Genomic DNA, 11,410 nt, shown 5'->3' on the forward strand with positions numbered 1-11,410 from the left:
ATGGCGAGCAGGGGGGAGCAGGGGGGAGCAGGGAGGGGGAGGGGGGGGGGGGCAGCGCACTTTCGAGGGACAAGGACTTGAGCGTGGCTCGGTGCTTCTCAATGGCCGCATAAAAGCGACTGTTCCGCATGATCACGGACGAGTAGACTGGGTCTTGCGTATCAGCAATCGGGCCAGCCGAGGGGGGGGGGGGCAAGGGAAAAGGCGGCGGCGATGGCAGCGGCGAGAAAGGAAGGGAGAGAGAGGGGGGGGGGGAGAGGCAACCGCCAACAGGACGGCTTCACGCACAGGAAGTGTAGCACTTGTATGTGAACCTTGTGAGGGGGGCCTGGGACTCGATGAGCGCGGCAATGTCATCGGCACCTGAGGGCGGAGGGAGGGGGGGCGGGAGGGGACGCGGCATGGCAAGCACAGCCGACGAAAAAAAAAAAAAAAAAAGAAGCGAGTGCAGCAGTAGGAGGCACGAGAGTTAGCCACGAGTCGGGGGCGGGAGGGCCCAGCACGGGGCCCAGTCGGTCGGGGCACAGCAGTGCCCGGGACGCGCGTGCGCGTGGACGCACGGTCAAAATGGTCGGAGTGCGTGATGACCAGCTCATCAGCCGGGATGTGCTCGTCGCTGAGGAAGTACGCCCCGACCGGCGAGCGGATCGTCCGAACAAACAGCTGGCTCCCCGGGTGGAAGACCGAAATGAGTGTCGGCGGAGGCAGCTGGGTCTGCGAGTCCAAGGTGTATAATCCCCCGAGGATCGCATTGTCCAGGGTCCGAGAAACTGAGGAGGGGAGCTGCGGCCAGAGGAGCGTCTCCCAGGAGCTCTGTCGGGCATGGCGTGGCCGGGGAGCCATGATGCCGGACGTCCAGACCGACGGCCCGCCGCTGTCCAGCTCAAACGGGCAAAGATGCTGCTCCGGCTCGCCCCAATGCGACTCGCGGATGGCCAGCCCGGCGTTCCAGCCGAGAACCGCGCCGAACATGCGGAAGGCGTCCTCATGACACTGGGGGAAGAAGCGCGCATGTACCCCGGACTTGGGGAAGACCCGCGGCAGGGAGGTCAGCTGCGAGGCCAACATCGAGGCAAGCTGCACGCAGGGAATGCAAGGCCCCCCGCGCAAGGAGGACGAGGGGGAGGACGAGGACGAGGGGGAGAAGGAGGGGAAGGAAGGCCCGGCAAGCACGGCGAGAGTAGATGGGCAGGCGTCCTCGCGTCCTGCGGCTTCGAGTCCTTCTCCCCGGAGCCAAGGGGAGGGGGGGCAAAGGCGAAGGGCGGGAGGCCGGAAGGGGCAGGGAGGGGAGGAAGGTGGAGGCGGTGGCGGAAGGGGCAGGGAGGAGGGGTTTGCGGGGACACTTGCTCGGCCGCGGGGGGATGGGCCCCGCCCAGGGAGTGACCGATAAACAGCTGGGCCGTGATCTGTCTGGCCATCCCTTCCCAGAGCGCCGGGATCAATTGTGGGTAGCCGCCGGCCGGGCCGGCGGACGGCCAGGCACGCGGGTCAGGTGCCGGTGCAGGCGTGGGCGCGGGCGTGGGCCCCTCTTGCCCCCTTGCGCCCGCTTCCGAGGCGCCCCTCCCCCCCCCCGTGGCGGCAAGTGTGCACAAGCGAACACAACGCGCCTGCACCATTTGCTTGCTTCGGCGGCCATCTGATGTGTGATCCGGGGGGGGGGGGGGCGTGGGGAGGGGGGCGCCCGTGCCCAAAAAAAGGCCCCAGCACCGGGAGCGATCCTGGCCCCAGTGTGCGCGAGGCCACCCGAGCCCGCGAGGGGGGAGGGTGGGGGGGGGGGACGTCCTTCGGGACTTCCTTGGTTTACCAAGCCGTGTCCGGACGCGACGAGGGGGGCCTCGCCGTCCCGCCCGCCCGCCCGCCACCTCCCGGGCGGAGCAGATCGTGAGTGCGGAGCGCCGTGAATCGGGAATGTTATTTCGATTGTCGACTTTTGACACGATATTTGATATCTCGTTCGTCGGCAGCTGCGCGCCATTTGCAGCGAATGCTCCTCATCTCGGCTGAACCATTGGCACGCGTCATCTTGCGCCACCCTCGGCCTGGTGGTCTTTTCACCGGGGGGGGGGGGGCGTAGATGGCCCAGGACGGGGGGGGGGGGGGGGGGACACGGTCGGGCGCGGCAGATCGCCCTCGCCCATGTTCCGGCATGGGGGCGGCCGGGCGGCCGGGCGGGATCTGCCGCCGGTCGTCAAGAGCAAGTTCCCCCCTGGCACTGGCTTGTTGCATGCCATAATCAATGGTTCTGCCTCCGGCCCTTTGCGCCCCCTCACCCCACTCCCTGATCCCCCGTCCCCTCGCCTTTGCGCCAGCGTTTGCGCCGACACCTGCGCCCGCGTCTGCACCCGTGCCGGCATCCGCATCCAGCCGCGCCTGCCCCTGCACACACACACACACACACACACACACACACACGATCCACCGATGAAGCGGACCAGCCCCCGGAACCAGCCGACGCTCTTCCAAGCTCTGGGCGTCGAGCGCCCAGGCCAGCCTGACAAGTCTCAGCCCGAAAAGTCGCAGTCCGACAAGTGTCAACACGAAAAGCCCCGGACCTCCCGGCACCCGATGTTCTGGCTGCCGCGCGAGACCTCCGGCACATTGATCTATGGGGAAAGTCTGTCGCTGGAGGAGCATCTGCGCCGCGCGGCCGGCAAGGGCGCCGCGCCGAAGCCCCTGCGCGTGGCCGCCTTCGACATGGACTTCACCCTGATTCGGCCCCACCGGGGGACTTACCCCCGTGGCCCGAGTGACTGGGTGTTTTTGACGCCCGAGGGCCAGAAGGCCGCGACCGGATCGTCCCGCAAGCGCCAGGCCCCCCGGCGCCCGGTGACCACGGTCAGCCGGGACCCCAAGAGTCTGGCTGCCCTGGAAACCCCCCTGCGTGGGGCGGGTCATCTGTCGGAGGTCCGGGACACCTTGCAAGCCCTGCACTCGGCCGGCTGGCTGGTTGCCATTTTCTCCAACCAATTCGTCTCTCCGGACATGGAGGCCTCCCACCGGAGGGAGATGCGCACCAAGCTCGAGGACATCGCTTCGCATGTACGCCATCTTGTGGGTGTTTTCGTGCTTTTCCCCCCCCCCCCCCCCCACCAAGGGGACTCCCTTGGTCTTCCTGCTTCCTCCCCTTCCTTTCTCGGCCTCTTCCACCGGCCTGCCGGCGCCTGGGCTCTCGTTTCTCACTGGCATTGCCCATCTCCCTGCCCCCCCCCTGCCCGCCCTCCCTTTCCCTCTGGCAGATCGACATCCCCTTCTGCTTTTCGGCGGCCCTCTCACGCGACGGGTACCGCAAGCCCTGCCGGGGCATGTGGCTGCACTTTGTGGCTCGCATGGCCGACACTTACGGCCTTGAGATCGGTACGTTCGGCGAGGCTGCTAGCGCGTCCGGCCGGGACGCCATCTCCACGTGGCTGGCATTCACCCTCTTTTTCCGCTTGTCAACGCATGCATGTGGACACGCCCGGTGCATGTGTGTGTGAGTGTGTGAGTGTGTATATTCGCGCGCGCGCACGCGCGCACACACACACACACACACACACACACACGCACACACACACACACACACACACACACACACACACACGCAAACTCGCCCATAAGCACATGCATTCAAAGATGCCCGTATGCTAACCATACCGCCACCTGGCGTCCACTTTTTGCCCCCGCACCCCTTGGCCGAAAAAAAAAGATCAAGAGCGCTCGTTCTTCGTGGGTGACGCGGCCGGCCGGCCGAGCGACCACAGTGCCGCGGATCGGCTGTTCGCCGCGAACAACGGGCTGCCATTCTTTCTCCCGGAGGAGATCTTCTTCGGGACCCCGGTGGTGCCGGAGCTGCTGGTTCTGCGGCACTTCGAGCCGCGGAGCTTCCCCAAATCCGGGACCCCGGAGCACCGGCAGGTGCAGGACCGCATCACAGCCCTGACCCAGCAAGGGGCCCCTGCTGCCGGGGCCGAATTGGTCCTGCTGGTCGGGCCACCGGCCTCTGGGAAGTCCACCTTCGCAAGGCGGTACTTCCGCACGGAGGATGTCCGGTCTCGCGGCCTTGGTGGCTTCGATGCCAAGGTCCCGGTCGCCGGGTCCGGCGCTTCTGACGACGCCCCGGCGCCCGAGACCCCCGCCCGTCGGTACCTGCGCGTCAATCAGGATCTCCTGAAGTCCCGCGAGGCGTGCATCCGCCTGACCGACCGCCTGCTGACCGCCGGCCACAGCGTTGTCGTCGGTGCGTGTCTCCCCCCGCTGGCCGGATCCCCGGCACATGCCCATGTCAACTGGCGGGGCAGCATGCCCTCCATCACCATCAGCATCGGTATCGCCATCGCGGCGCTGCCCCCCCCCCCTGTCCTTCCTCTTCCCCGCCCTGCCTGACCCGCAAGCCTGCCATCGACGTGCCTGTCTCTCCTGCCTCTCCGCCACCACCCAGACAACACCAACCCCGACCGTGCCACGCGCGAGGCGTACCTCGCCATTGCCACGCGGCTGGGCGTCCCCGCGCGGGCCTTTGTTCTCGGCATGCCGGATGGCTCGGCCGACGAGGGGTACATGCTCCTCTCGCAGCATCTCAATTTGTACCGGCTGCTCCGGGGCGACACCGATGGCGACCCGCGAGACCTGGTCCCGCGCATTGCCTTCAACATCTTCTCCAGCAAGTTTCAGCACCCCTCGGTGGCCGACGAGCCGGGGCTCACCTCCGTGGCGGTGGTCCCCTTCCTGCCGGACTTTGCTCCGGCAGTGGGCCCGGCCGACGAGCAGGCCGACCTCCAGGACACCGCGCCCTCATCGCCCCTGGGACGCACCCCCAGCAGCTGGGAGGACATTCGGTCGTGCCGGGAACGCCTCTTCTTCGAGCACCTTGTTTGATGCCCGACCAGGTGCCAACGAATCGGGACTCCGGTCAACACGCGCCCGCAGGCGCGGGGAAGCAGAAAAAAAACAAAATAGACGCACACAACCAGGCGTGGTAGACGCGGAGGTGTAAGACATGGGGGGGGGGGGGGGGGCGGCCCTGACGACAAGACCTCCGGTGTTTCTTCTCCTTCTCTCTTTTTCTCTCTCCCCCGGAGGGGCTGGGCCCGGAAGTACGTGGGGGTGATCGGGGGCAGGGGAGCTGGGGCGCCAGTCCGGTACCGGGACCGGGCCGGGCCGGGCCGGGCGGTCGGGGTTCTCAGCGGCAATGCGCCGCTCAAAATGGCCCCCGGAGGGGGGAGGGGAGGCGCGATTGGCCACTGCCAGCCTGTGGTACGATGATCGGAACTGCGGAACCACGGACCGACGGAGCTAGCTAGGGAGGGAAGGGAGGCGAGGCGATGCGGACCACACACACACACACACACACACACACACACACACACACACTGGAAGCACCCGCCTCAGGAGGAGGTACCGCCCGCACCAGGCAAGTGGCGGCCTGGCTAATCACCCCACCTTTCCCGGAGCCTCTCTCTCTCTCTTCGCCCCTGCCCCCCCCCCTCCTCCTCGGGCTCTTTCCGTCTCCTCGCCCGCGCTCCCTGCCTGCCCAGCTCCCCGGTGCCGGACCCTGCCTTTGCCACCATGCCGGACGCCAGCACCCTCGCCCCGGGGGTGAGCATCCCGCGCAATCGCTCCGGCCTGCAGACCTTCTGGCACCAGTTCACGGCGCTCCTGCGCAAGCAGGCCCTTGTCACGGTATGTTCTCGCCCGACCGGCATGCCGGAGCGGGCTTGGCCGCCCCCCCCCCCCCCCCCCTCCTCCCCTGCCCCTGCCTCTCCGCGTCGCCTCGCCACCCCACACTAACATGCCTCGACCCGCTTGTCACCTGGCCCCCACAGGCTCGGAGCTGGAAATCCACCATGCTGGCCATCCTGGCACCGCTGCTGTTTACCCTGCTGCTGATCGTCCTGGATCTGCTGCCTAAGTCTGGCGGTAGCAATCCCTACAATCCCCTCCCCTTGAGTGCGTGGCATTTTGCCTTCCCCTGAGAGGGGCCTTGGCTGTGGGCCATGCCATCCCCCGTCACATGTACTGATCGACTCATGGTGGGCCTTCGCCCTCAGTCCCCGAGCAGCCGGTCCTGGCGATCGGCGCTCTGCCCGAGTGCCTTCCCTTCAGCAAAACCCCATCGGCTCCCTGCCGGGCGATCCGCTATGCCGTCGACCCAACCCAATACTATCCCAACTCGACCGTGAACACCATCAACCAGTGGTCCCACCAGGCTTGGAACGATCCGGACACCGAGCTCAATGTCGCACGCATCCTGGACCAGGTGAAGTTTGGTGCGCTCTCACCTGTGCCGGGGTCCCCGCCTGTGCCCTGCCTTGCCCATGGGATTCTCCTCTGCTCCCCCCTCATACACACACACACACACACACACACACACACCTGCCCGCACACCTGCCCGCACACCTGCCCGCACACCTGCTCGCACACTCCGCCCTCACACCCCCTCCTTCGACCATCGCTCCTGTCAGAAAACCACCTGGCCGACGAGGATATCGAGGTGCTGCCCGACGCGCGTCAGCTCAATGACTTCATCTTGCGCCACCCGAACACCACCGGCATTGGTACGCCCTCTTGCCCCTGTGGCTGCATGCGCGCCTGTTCCCCTTCCAGGTCGCTGCTTGGCAGGTCCATCCCTTTGGACTCGTCCGCTCACCCGGCTTCCTCCCTACTCTCCCCTTGCCCCTGCTCCTCGTTGCCGCTCGACCATCCCCCAGGCCTCATTTTCCACTCGGCCGTCCCATCCAACTTCAGCTACACCATCCTCTTCAATTCCACCTACACGGTGGTTGATCCGCGCGCCCGGCCCGATGGCCGGACCGAGCTCCAGGTGGCCCTCGACCGAGCAATCATCACCCTCTCGCTGAATGACACCCTCGGCGTGGCGTCGACCCCCGGGGCGGGGGAGATGCACCCGGTGGAGGTGGACATCGCTGACGATCCGCCCGGCGCCCGGCCAAGGGTGGGAGTGGACCTGCGGGCCTGGTCCAAAACCTTCCCGCAAATGGGCTACACACAGGCGCTCATTTCCTCGGATGAAGATTACGGCATGACCTTCTACTTTGCGGGGCTCACCCTGCTGCTGGTCTTCCAGCTGTACCACATTTCCTTCGAGACGGAGAACCACCTGCGCCGGGGGCTGACCATGATCGGGCTTCAGGCCCCGGCGTACTGGGCCTCGTGGCTGGTGCTGGCCGTGGGGTTTTCCCTGCTGGCGGTGCTGGTGCAGCTGGGCTGCGGGTATCTCTTTGGGTTCCGGTTCTTCACGCGCACCGATCCCCTGCTGCTGGGGGTGGTGTTTCTGGCCTTCTCGGTGGCCATGCTGATGGTGGTGTACCTGGCGTCGGTGTTCGTGAGCAAGGCCCGCACCGCGCTCCAAGTGGGCATGGGCCTCTTTGTGCTGGGCATGCTCTTCGCCTCGGCCATCAACAGCCGGGCCATGCTGGAGCTCCTGTGGAACTGGAGCATCGTTCCCCGCGGTGTGACCATCTTCTTCCAGTTCCTGCCCTTCTTCAACTTCGCCAAAATCATGGCCGACATCAATGACGCCTACAAGGTTCCAGACTCGGACGGTACGTTGGCTCCCGGCCTCCCGACTGTCGGTCGACCCCGGTCCACGGGAGGCACTTGGTCGTGCCCGCCGACACCACATCTAACAGCATGCCCCCCCCCCCCCCCCCCCCCCCCCCCCCACCCCCCACCCCCCCCCCCCTGCTGACACGCAGTATACTCCTGGACGGAGTTCAGCCAGACGCACTGCATCGCCGATGCCGGTGTGCCGTGCGCCTTTGTCGTGCCATCGGCCCTCAACTCACTCGGCATGCTTGGTCTGAACTTCCTCCTGTTTGCGGTGCTCTTCCTCTACTTTGACGCGGTGTGGCCGGGGTCCCATGGCCAGGGCCGGCATCCGGTCTTCTTCCTGTTCCCGAGCTACTGGCGGTCCTGGCTTCCGGCCGGCACGGGGTCGGATGCGGCCACGCGCGAGGCCATCGAGGCTGCCCTGGGCCAGTTGAATGCCACGCCCGGTGGCCCCGGCGGGCCGGTGCGTCTGCCCTCCGCCAGCGGCCCGGCGGCCAACCAACTGCAGCATGATGGCAGCGCCGCCCACGAGGCGGATCTGGTTGTTCGCACGCTGGACCAGCTGGCCACCCCGGGGGCGGATGACCTGGACCGCGAGCATCTAGATCGCGCCGCTGCCGGCCTGGTGATCGCCGGTCTGGGCAAGGAGTGCGTGGCTTTTACATCCTCAAGCCCGGCCCATTTGTGCTGGGCGCGCGGGGGGGGGGGGGGGGGGGGGGGAGAGGCCCGAGCCGCTTGATTGCTTGGCCTTGTTCTTGGTCATTCTCCCCCCGTCTCTGCCGCATCTTTGCGACCGTCACTAACTGCCATTTGGATGTCGGCGGCCCAACAGCTTCGTGTCGCTCAGTGCCAAGGGTCTGCTCCGCTGCCGGGATGACTGGAAGCGCACCCTCCGCGCGGTGGACCAGGTCTGCCTGTCGGCGGATCCCGGGTGCATCCTGGCGGTCCTCGGTGTGCGTGTGGCCATTTTTGTCGCGCGCGCGCGCTTCCCCCCTCCCTCCCTCCCCCTGCGGCACCCGCTTTCCAACACTTTGCCCCTGCAAGCTGACCCTTTCTCTTCCGGCGCCACCTCTCCCGCTTGCATCTCTCCTTGGGGAATCACTGTCGGGGTGGGACACGCGCTTGCCTTCCACCAGCACAATGGCGCCGGCAAGACCACGACCATCAACTTGCTGACCGGGTTCCTGTCGGCCACGCGCGGCGATGCCTTCTTCAATTATGGCCAACTGTCCCTGCGCCGGGACTTGGACCAGATCCGCTCGCTGACCGGTGTCTGCCCGCAGGTGCGCTGCCATGCCCCCCCCCCCCTAGATGGCCCGCTGGGCTCCCACTGACAATGCATCCCCCGGGCATCTGGTTCAGCATGACATCCTCTGGAACGACCTGACCTCGCGTGAGCACCTGGAGTTCTTCCTTCGCTTCCGTGGTATCACCGGTCCGTCAGGCGCGCTGGAGGCGTTGGTCCGCCAGTCGCTGCAAGAAGTCGGTCTGCTTGACGTGCGTTCATGATGCGCCTCTCTCGCTCCCCCTCTCTTTCCTTTGCCCTCCCCCTTGGGCTTCCCCGCAACTAACGCCCGGCGCCCGTGCCCCCTCCCATCCGGCTCAGGTGGCGGACAAGCGTGTCAGCGAGTACAGCGGGGGAATGCGCCGGCGCCTGTCGGTGGCTCTCTGCTTCGTTGGTGATCCTTTCATCGTCTTCCTCGGTGCGTGCCGCCTTTTGAGGCCAGCCCCCTCCCCCCCCCCTCTGCTCCCGTTGCACGGGGTGCCTCTTTTGCAAAGGGAGCGCCATGTCTCACTCTTGCCCGATGTCCTTCCTGTGGTGTCCCCCTCGCCGCCGGGCTTGCCATGTGTCAATTCAGACGAACCCACCACCGGCATGGACCCGTACATCCGCCGGGAGGTGTGGTCGCTGCTGCTCCGGCAGCGCAAGCGCGCCAATTCGATGCTCCCGCCGGCGGACGGCCCCCCACGCCGGGAGACCACCGGCCGCATCATCATCATGACTACGCATTCCATGGAGGAGGCCGACGTGTTGGCCGACAAGATTGCCATCATTTCCCATGGCCAGGTGTGCTCGGTCGGCACGAGCCTCTCTCTGAAGTCGGCTCACGCTGGCTGGCGGCTGAACTTGGTGCTGGCCTACGCGCCGACGGCCGGCAGACAGGCTGACGGCCAGTCGGCCGGGGGGCTCCCGGGGCTGGTGAGCTCCCTCCGGGGCTTGGCCGACTGGATGGGCCGTCTGGGTATGGACTTTTCCATCAGTGTGCCCAGTCTCGGGGACATTGGCCCCAGGGACCTGGCCGATGCGGCGCGCCTCGAAGCAATGCTTCCGGCCCCGGCGGCCACGGGTCCAGGCGGCTCCCTTGCCGCGGGCATGGGCCCTGCCGCTGGCTCGACCGCACAGCAGGTGGTCGACTCGCCGGCGGCCCTGGATGACCGGAGCCGGGTCGTGCGCGCGGTCCAGGCTCTCGCCCTGCAGCAGCTCACCGTGACCGTGACCTTCCCGTCGACGGTGGCCCGCGTATCCATCATGGCCCTGCTAGATGATGTGGAGGCGCGTGTGGCGGCCTGCGAGGCGGATTTGGCCGGACGTGCCGGTCTGGCCGCCGCCGCTGCCGCCGCCGCCCCCACGACCGGCGAAGTTCTGCTGGTGGACTTCAACCTCGGCCAGACTACCCTGGAGGATGTCTTCCTGGCGGTGACCGAGCAGGCCTAAGTTGCGCGGGGTCGCCCTCTCCTCCTCCCGATATACACGCAACCACACAAACCATGCACATATCCCTTTCCCCTCTGAGGGGGCCAAAAAATAAACACCCCCCCCCCCCCCTCCCCCAATGCATGAACTGTGGTTTGGTACCCGCACCCGTCCGACCAAGGCGCCGGCGCGCACGCGCACACATGTTTGGGCAGACATGGGACATGCCCAGAAGGGGAGGGTCAAAAATATGGGGAACACCGGGAATCGAACCCGGAACCTCTCGCACCCAAAGCGAGAATCATACCATTAGACTATGTTACACTTCGCCAGGGATTTATTATATTTATCCCCTTCCCTTTTGACCCCGTGCATCTGCGACGTCAGCCCCCCCCCCCCCCGACGTACCGTCGGAGCTTCGCCCCGTCCACCTCCTCCACACCCGCCGCCCCTCGCCCTGTTGAGTTGCCGCCTGTTGTCGTCTGTCCGCTAAAGCCGGTCAAGCCCTTCTCGCATGACCAGATAGCGAGGAGATCCATCTCTTATCGCCCTTGCTCCGGAGGACGGTGTCGACGTCGCTCCTCAGCGATGTGATTCATTCCACTTCATTTGCCGGTCCTTTCGCATGTATCTCCTCGCTTCCGGGCGCCCCCTAAACAAGAGCCCCCTCTGCTCGCCTCCCCCCCCCCCCCTCAAGGACACAGCGCCCGAAAGGATGGTCATTCTCTTAACAGAGGTCGTGACTTTCCGTTGCTCGGTCTCTGTGTACGCCGCTCACCCTCGAACGGTGTGATTTGGTCCCGGATGTACTCCCTGTTCGAGATGCAGATCACCAGCATATTCCCCCTTTCTTTATTGTTGGTTATTTGCCCGAGTGTAGTGACCCTCTTCGGACGGAGCACTTTCGGCGGTAGAGGGAGACTGTCACTGATATGTAATGAGTCCAGTCTAGAATCTCCGGATGCCACACGTGTCAATCCGGAAGGCCGCGACTGGAGCACCAAGGATCTGGAGCCTTAACTTGGTCAAACGCGCAACCATGTGAACTGAATGCGCAAGGCGAGACACCTGCGGAGGAGCCTCGACTTAACCCAATTCCTTGCTCTCCGCAATTGCGCTTTTCAATCCCCTTCACGACCCCACACGATCACATGACAGAGCCGAGGT

The 11,410-nt window shown here is 66.0% G+C and overlaps 3 protein-coding genes and 1 non-coding gene across 4 annotated transcripts in view; 2 read left to right on the top strand and 2 right to left on the bottom strand.

Moving 5' to 3' along the window:
• The window catches only part of H696_00836 (hypothetical protein), a gene marked incomplete at both ends in the record, with an annotated part of 4,315 nt that extends 3,247 nt beyond the window's left edge, over positions 1–1,068 (bottom strand). The window contains 3 exons of the mRNA XM_009494722.1: positions 61–147; positions 289–363; positions 561–1,068. Coding sequence (XP_009492997.1) covers positions 61–147; positions 289–363; positions 561–1,068 — 670 coding nt within the window. The remainder of the gene's footprint in view (positions 1–60; positions 148–288; positions 364–560) is intronic.
• A 1,324-nt stretch (positions 1,069–2,392) lies between these two features.
• H696_00837 (hypothetical protein) lies at positions 2,393–4,957 on the top strand. The gene is made up of 4 exons (XM_009494723.1): positions 2,393–3,039; positions 3,237–3,354; positions 3,686–4,216; positions 4,418–4,957. The coding sequence occupies exons 1-4, from the start codon at positions 2,422–2,424 to the stop codon at positions 4,852–4,854; spliced, it is 1,704 nt and encodes a 567-aa protein (XP_009492998.1). The 5' UTR covers positions 2,393–2,421; the 3' UTR covers positions 4,855–4,957.
• A 380-nt stretch (positions 4,958–5,337) lies between these two features.
• Positions 5,338–10,264, top strand: H696_00838 (hypothetical protein; the record flags this gene model as incomplete). Its single annotated transcript, XM_009494724.1, has 11 exons — positions 5,338–5,658; positions 5,802–5,925; positions 6,027–6,245; positions 6,441–6,533; positions 6,687–7,541; positions 7,695–8,196; positions 8,381–8,501; positions 8,685–8,831; positions 8,911–9,045; positions 9,155–9,251; positions 9,408–10,264. The coding sequence occupies exons 1-11, from the start codon at positions 5,545–5,547 to the stop codon at positions 10,262–10,264; spliced, it is 3,264 nt and encodes a 1,087-aa protein (XP_009492999.1). The 5' UTR covers positions 5,338–5,544.
• A 231-nt stretch (positions 10,265–10,495) lies between these two features.
• H696_00839 lies at positions 10,496–10,567 on the bottom strand. The gene has a single exon. It is a non-coding gene; the product is annotated as a tRNA-Pro (tRNA).
• Between the last annotated feature and the right edge of the window lie 843 nt (positions 10,568–11,410).

Source organism: Fonticula alba, assembly GCF_000388065.1.
Source record: "Fonticula alba strain ATCC 38817 unplaced genomic scaffold supercont2.1, whole genome shotgun sequence".
NCBI classification, from domain to species: Eukaryota; order Rotosphaerida; family Fonticulaceae; genus Fonticula; species Fonticula alba.

What these genes read in the sequence shown, in the direction of transcription:
- H696_00837 (XM_009494723.1), top strand. Translation starts at nt 2,422, where the DNA reads ATGAAGCGGACCAGCCCCCGGAACCAGCCGACGCTCTTCCAAGCTCTG. An exon ending in TCGAGGACATCGCTTCGCAT is followed by an intron (nt 3,040 to 3,236) that starts GTACGCCATCTT and finishes TCCCTCTGGCAG; the next exon opens with ATCGACATCCCCTTCTGCTT. An exon ending in CGGCCACAGCGTTGTCGTCG is followed by an intron (nt 4,217 to 4,417) that starts GTGCGTGTCTCC and finishes GCCACCACCCAG; the next exon opens with ACAACACCAACCCCGACCGT.